This window comes from Cnephaeus nilssonii (genome assembly GCF_951640355.1).
Source record: "Cnephaeus nilssonii genome assembly, chromosome: 6".
Taxonomy (NCBI): Eukaryota; Metazoa; Chordata; class Mammalia; order Chiroptera; family Vespertilionidae; genus Cnephaeus; species Cnephaeus nilssonii.
In genome coordinates, this window is record NC_137077.1 from 89,514,265 (window position 1) to 89,521,049 (window position 6,785).

A 6,785-nucleotide genomic window follows, 5' to 3' on the forward strand; every position below is an offset into this window, starting at 1 on the left:
AAAGTGGGTGATGATGAAGATGGGCACGCAAGGTCTGAAGACATGAAGCACTTGAGAGTGCAAAGGGCTTTGGCATGGACTACCTCCCATGTGGTGCCTGCACAGGCACACAGCCTTTCTAGCACAGATGACTGCTTACCAATAATGGTCCTGCACAGCCAGTCCCCTCTAAGGGAAAGGAATACCTGGGGGCAGACCTTCCAGAACATTAGGAAAGGATGAACCCAGTTAAGGTGCCTCATGACCACCTTTACCTCCAACCCAAGGCCTGAAAGCCAGCCTGTCCTGCTTTTCTCCGCAGGCCTTCCTAGGCCAGTCCCTTCCCAGAAGTGCTCCCATTTCCATCTTTCACAGTCGGGACTTGTCTCATCCCCTGACTCTGGGCCTGGACAGCCAGGACCCAAAGGACTGATGAGCCCTCCTCCCTGAGGCACCACCCAGGAAACAGCACCATAGCAACCCGGGCAGCAAACAATGCTGCCAGTAAGGTCTTCCCTATAAAGCTGCCCCTCCTGGCAATTAGGCCCAGAAGAATGGCCTGTAACCCAGGAAGATCACCCAGAGGGCAACGTAATCCATCCCAGGCCAGGAAACCTTTCCTGCAGGTAGGGGGCAGGGCCCCATCTCTGAGGCCTACCTTTGTGTACCCCACTGGGCTAGTGGCTGTCCCCCTGGGTGGGTCATGCTTTCTCCAAGGCAGCAGATCTCCAGTCTGTGAACGCCCGCTGTCTTCCTCCCTTAGTTGAATGGTACTGTGAACACGGGGTTCAGAACAGAGGAGAGGAGAAGCCTGGTTATGACATCTCCTGGACCGTTGGTCACATTGTAATGATTTAGGGGCCTGGGCCCAAGAAACGGGGGAGTTTGAGGAACCAGAAAAGTCCTAGGAGTGGACTGGGGGGAGAGGCATTTTTGAAGAGCATAGCATCACAATTAGTGCAGACAAATGGCCACAGTCCCAGCTCTGCTGCTCACAGGCTTTTCTGGGTGAGTTATTTACTGTGTGAGATATTTACTGTGTCTTGCCCTTTGCATCTTTGAGATGAGAACCATAACAACACCTGCTCACGGGGCTGTGAACATTAAATGAGATGTGGATAAGTATTTAGCGCAGTGCCTACCTATTTGCTACTGTTTATTTCATGGGGGTGTGGCCAGAAAAGGCAAGGGACAAACAGCCTAGATGCTTGCTATACTTGCTTGTATTTTAACGAGAAGGGCAATGCCCCAACGACAGGGAAACCAGTACCAGGAGGAGTCCTGGTAGAAAAGCACCCAGGCTCCCTTCTCTGGGCAAAGACTCCCCTCCTACACTTGGCTCGGTAAGGGACCGTTTCCCTCAGGATTTCCTCAGGCTGATGTGCCCCGTGAGGAGCGTGAGTTCCTCAGCAGGAATGTGGGGGCCCCAGAATGCAGCGGATGGGTGGAGGTAAGAAGTGAAGAGTGGGAAAATCCAAGTTGAAAGAGGGTGGGAAGTCAACCCCAAACCTGGTAGGTGGAAAGAGAACAAAAGATGAACATTCTATGGGAATAACACAGAGCTGGCCTACCTGCTGCCGGGCGGGGCCGGGAGGGAGGCACGCTCCCTGCCAGGCCGCCAGCGTCCCGAGGAGAGCGGGCAGCTCCTTTCCTCTGGGCTGCTCCCGGGAAGGAGAGGCAGAGTGCCCCCACGCTTCCTTTGTCTCTCGCTAGATGTTCCTGGCCCATGAGTCCCTCCCAGACTACCGCACATGGGCTGAGCGTGAGTTTCTCTTCAGGGATGAGCCCGGGGAATTGCCTGGCTTCACCCGGCAAACCTACCACCAGCTGGCCCTGAAGCTGCCACCCTGCACAGACATCAAGTCCAGGGTGCGCCACCAACTAATCCAGCCTTGGAAGGATAAAACCGAGCACACCTGGGGCTTCCACACGTGGCTTGACGTGGGGCGCTTGCCCGCCACCTTTCCCAGCAGGCCTGACAGACCCTACGACAGCAATGTCTGGCGCTGGCTGACAGACTCCAGGGCCCACTGCCATCCCCCAGCAGAGCCCGCCATCCCCCCACCCTCCTGGATGGGTCAAAACACCTTTCTGAACTTCATCAGCTGTACTCCTATCTTCTTGAATGAGAATAAAAAGAAACAGGTGATTTTCAGGATAATGCAAGAACTAAAGGAAGTGGAGAAACTCAAGCTGAGGAGTGAAGCAAGGGCACCTCCACTCGACACGAATGGCAACATCCTGCCGCCAAAGAACTTCAAGAAGTAAGAGGCGCTCCTTCCTCAGGGCGCTCACTCACCTACCCATGTTCAGGTGACCCCTCCCACTCTGATTCCTGTTTCTGATATCTAATTAGCGCTCTAACTTTCCCACCTCTGAAAACTGAACACTCTTCTGAATGTATCTGGAGGGAAAGGATGGAGGCAAGGGAAAGACAGCGAGGGGAGGGGCTCAATTATTTATTTTTTTTAAATATATTTTTATTGATTTTTTACAGAGAGGAAGGGAGAGGGGTAGAGAGTTAGAAACATCAATGAGAGAGAAACATTGATCAGCTGCCTCTTGCACGGCCCCTACTGGGGATCAAGCCTGCAACCAAGGCACATGCCCTGGACCGGAATCAAACCCAGGACCTTTCGGTCCGTGGCCCGACACTCTATCCACTGAGCCAAACCGGTCAGGGCTCAATTATTTAATTAAAAATTAGGAAATACTACTACGTACTTAACACCCACTATAGGCCATGGGGATACACAGAAATGTTACTCAGTCCCTGCCCTCAAGGAGCTTACGAAAGGCAGATGGCTACATACATGCATGGAAAGACAGCTATCAATGCAAGCTCTCACATGTTAAGTGCTATGTGTGAGACCGAGTAGGTGTTGTAAGGATGTCAGTTATTAATGGAAAGAGCTGAGAGTAGAGTGAGAGGCTTGGATTAAAGTGTCACTTTGGCAAGTTGCTTACTTTTTCTAGACTCAATTCCACCGTTGATACAGTGGGGATGGTAAATACTATGCCTACCTTAACATGTGAAAATAAAATGGGTTAATGAACATATGGACACACTAAACAAAAAATTGATGTTATTACAGAAATTTAGAAGAGACAAGGACGGAGGGATTGCTGTGGGCTGGAGCACCCCCCAGGAAGGTTTCATGAGAAAATGAATGAAAGCTGAAAGGGTAGGAAGCCTTCAGAAAAGCAGAAAGGCCCTGGCCAGTTTGACTCAATGGATAGAGGGTCCTGGGTTCGATTTCAGTCAAGGGCATATGCCCGGGTTGCAGGCTTGATCCCCAGTAGGGGTGTGCAGGAGTCAGCCAATCAATGATTATCTCTCATCATTGATGTTTCTCTCTCTCCATCTCCCTTCCTCTCTGATATATCATTCTTTCATATATATATATATGAAAGAAAGGCAGAAAGGAGGGGATGGAGGACTGACTGGTGTGATCAGAGACAGGATTGCAAAAGGACTTATTCCAGAACCCTGCAGCTCCCCCCACCCCTCTACCCTATTGTGAGAACTCACAGATATTGCCATACTGGGTCCAGTCCAGGCACTGGGCATGAGTGGCAGGAAAGGAGGAGACGAATAAGGATAGAATGTCTCAAATTCTGATCCCACAGGCATTAACAGAAGCACTGAGGGGTTGAAGGGGGAGGCTGTGGAGATCTGCAATCTTAAAAAAGAAAAAGGCCAACAATTGGTGATTTTGAGAGAATATTATTCAGGGCCTTGGCTTCTCTCTAGTGTCCTTGCAATGAAGATTTATTATTATTTTTTAAATATATTTTATTGATTTCAGAGAGGAAGGGAGAGGAAGAGAGAGATAGAAACATCAATGATAAGAGAGAATCATTGATTGGCTGCCTCCTGCACGCCCCCAACTGGGGATTGAGCCCACAACCCGGGCATGTGCCCTTGACCAGAATCGAACCCAAGACCTTTCAGTCCCCAGGCTGACACTCTATCCACTGAGCCAAACCAGCGAGGGCTATTATTATTATTTTTAATTGATTTCAGAGAGGAGGGGAAAGGGAGAAAGATAGAAACATCAATGATGAGAGAGAATCATTGATCGGCTGCCTCCTGCACATCCCACACTGGGGATCAAGCTGCAGGCCTGACTGGGGGTGGTGGTGGAATTGAACCGTGACCTCCTGGCTCATAGGTTGACACTCAACCACTGAGCGACACCGGCCGACTGCAATGAAGATTATTGATGGCTAATATGTGCCAATACTAGGCATACAAAGATGAAGGAGACTTAGCTCACTCCTCAAAAAACTCAGTCAAATGATAGTGCCAGATGTTCTGTCGTTCCTTTTAAACAGCTCTGTAAGGGGTTAAAATAGATCCATGAGAGAGCACATTCTGAGCATGAGAGATCCAGAGATTTCAGACAAGGTCTGAGCCTGAAGATACTCATGATCTTGCTGGGAAATAGAACATTTATATATAAACTCGGCCATTCTCAACTCTGGTAGAACATCAGAATTACCTGGGCCTCTGTAGAAAACTGTTGAGGTTTGAGCACCACCCAGAAGAGTCTAACTTACTTGGCCTGGGGGCAGCCTGGCATGGTATTAAGATCCTGAGGATGATTCTGCTGTGTAGCAAGGCCTGATAACTTCTGCTGTACATGGAAGAGAGCAAACAGGGCTATCTGTGAACCAGGTGCAAAGCATGTTGAGCCACAGGAAATTTGCCACCATTTAACTATGGATTTTAAAAAGTCAAATTCTCACCCTAACCGAGTTGGCTCAGTGGATAGAGCGTCGGCCTGTGGACTGAAGGGTCCCAGGTTCAATTCCAGTTAAGGGCACATGCCTGGGTTGCAGACTTGATCCCCAGTGTGGGGTATGCAGGAGGCAGCCAATCAATGATTCTCTCTCATCATTGATGTTTCTCTCTCTCTCTCTCTCTCTCTCTCTCTCTCTCTCTCTCTTTCTCTCTCTCTCTCTCTCTCTCTCTCTCCCCCTTCCTCTCTGAAATCAATAATATATATATATATATATATATATATATATATATATATATATATATATATATATTTTAAGTCAGCCCCAGCTGGTTTGGCTCAGTGGATAGAGTGTTAGCCTGTGGACTGAAAGGTCCCAGGTTTGACTCTGGTCAAGGGCACATGCCTGGATTGTGGGCTCGATCCCCCATGGGGGGCATGCAGGAGGCAGCCAATCAATGTCAAATTCTCACTGTTGAATCTAATACTACAGGCCTGTAGAAGAGGGAGCCATCAGACCAGGTATCGGAAGGCAGCAGGTGAGAGCAGGAAGGGCTCTTGGATAGCATCATATTAACCAGAGATGAGAAGGAGCACGTGTGCTGTATTTGCCCTTCTTCCTAGTGGAGAATAGTTAGAAACTGGATAATGATATATCCTACAATATGTCCAAAGATTGACCAGCTAAACACAATTATTCCAGCCTAATGCCAAACACACACACGCAGGCCATTTGGAATAGATCTATTTCCAATTAGGAAAAGAGACAGAGGGATTCCCTATCGCCTGATTGCTCATAGCTTATGGAGGGCTACATTGTACTCTTCCTTCTCACCCCTTCCACTGTGCCTGATTTCTTCTCTGACTTCCTGTTCTCTCCACACCCTCACCCCTCAACAGGTACCAACACATCTCAGCTGGTGGAAGGTTTGAACCCTTCGGCTTCCAGCTTTTGCCCAACCCACTTCCCAGTGATTCTGCCAGGAGCAGGCCCTGCCCGAACCCTCTGCCTCACTATCAGGAGAAGGTGCTAAAGCTGGCCTTGTTGCCAAGTGCACCCCTGAGAAAGGACCTCGTGAAGAATTACCAAACCCTGATAAAGGACCGCATTGCCTTGCCCCTCCACAATCTCTCCAAGGCACAACCCAGCAAAGCCTTTTCCAGGAAGAGAAAAAGACCTGGACACACCTAGAAAAGCCTCCAGATGGGTGAGGACCACGGAGGACACACAGACCCTCAGGCTCCAGTGTTCTCAGCAAATGTACCTTAAGCAGGAAGGCTTTGAGTGGCTGAAGGACTCTGGCTTCCTAGAATGGAATCTCTCCAGCTCCTCCCCAACTTCAAGCCATCTTTGTAGCCCAGGCTCCTCAAGACTCTACTGAAACTCTAAACTGTTATGTCTTCCTTGGAGGACTCTCTCATAGCAAGTGGGAATATTGGGGAGCGGGGGGGGGGGGGGAAGGAAGGGAGAGAGAGAGAGCAGGGAGAGCAGAGGGGGGTTCCCATTCCCAGGGACAGAATGAAAAGTGGGGGGAAAGACAGTGTGTGTGTGTGTGTGTGTGTGTGTGTGTGTGTGTGTGTGTGTGTGTAGGGTTGGGGGGAGGAGGGAAGACTGTAAGAAATGTGAGAAAGAAGTTACTTCCACTCCCATAGCCCACTGGAACAAGACGGGGATTATCAGAGTACAGGAAGCTTTTTAGGCAAAAATAACCTCAATTCTACCCCTCCATGGACCATTTGATGTCTGGAAAAAGACTGGCGGTAACTCTGCTGGGTTGCAGGTCCTACACAGGGTTTGGGGAAGCAGAGGTCAGGCGTAGGCTGGTGCTAGAGGATGGAAGAGTCTCAAGTCTGAGGCAGGCTGACCAGGCCTCCATAGAGGGACAGGAGTAGAACAAGGCAAAGGTCAGAGTGATTCCCCCAGAGCATTACATTAGGGCCTATGTGCTGCAGTTGACCCCAGATTCCTCAGCTTTTACAATGGGGTACCAAGGACAAGTGGCCTAAAGTGGAAGCAGGCAAACCACGTTAGAAAGGTGCTGACCCAGGGTGGGTGGAGGT

At 49.7% G+C, this 6,785-nt stretch overlaps 1 protein-coding gene across 1 annotated transcript; it reads left to right on the top strand.

Annotated features, from left to right (window-relative positions):
• Positions 1–33: 33 nt before the first annotated feature.
• TEX52 (testis expressed 52) lies at positions 34–5,916 on the top strand (the record flags this gene model as incomplete). Its single annotated transcript, XM_079774087.1, has 3 exons — positions 34–605; positions 1,693–2,243; positions 5,625–5,916. The coding sequence occupies exons 1-3, from the start codon at positions 534–536 to the stop codon at positions 5,914–5,916; spliced, it is 915 nt and encodes a 304-aa protein (XP_079630213.1). The 5' UTR covers positions 34–533.
• Between the last annotated feature and the right edge of the window lie 869 nt (positions 5,917–6,785).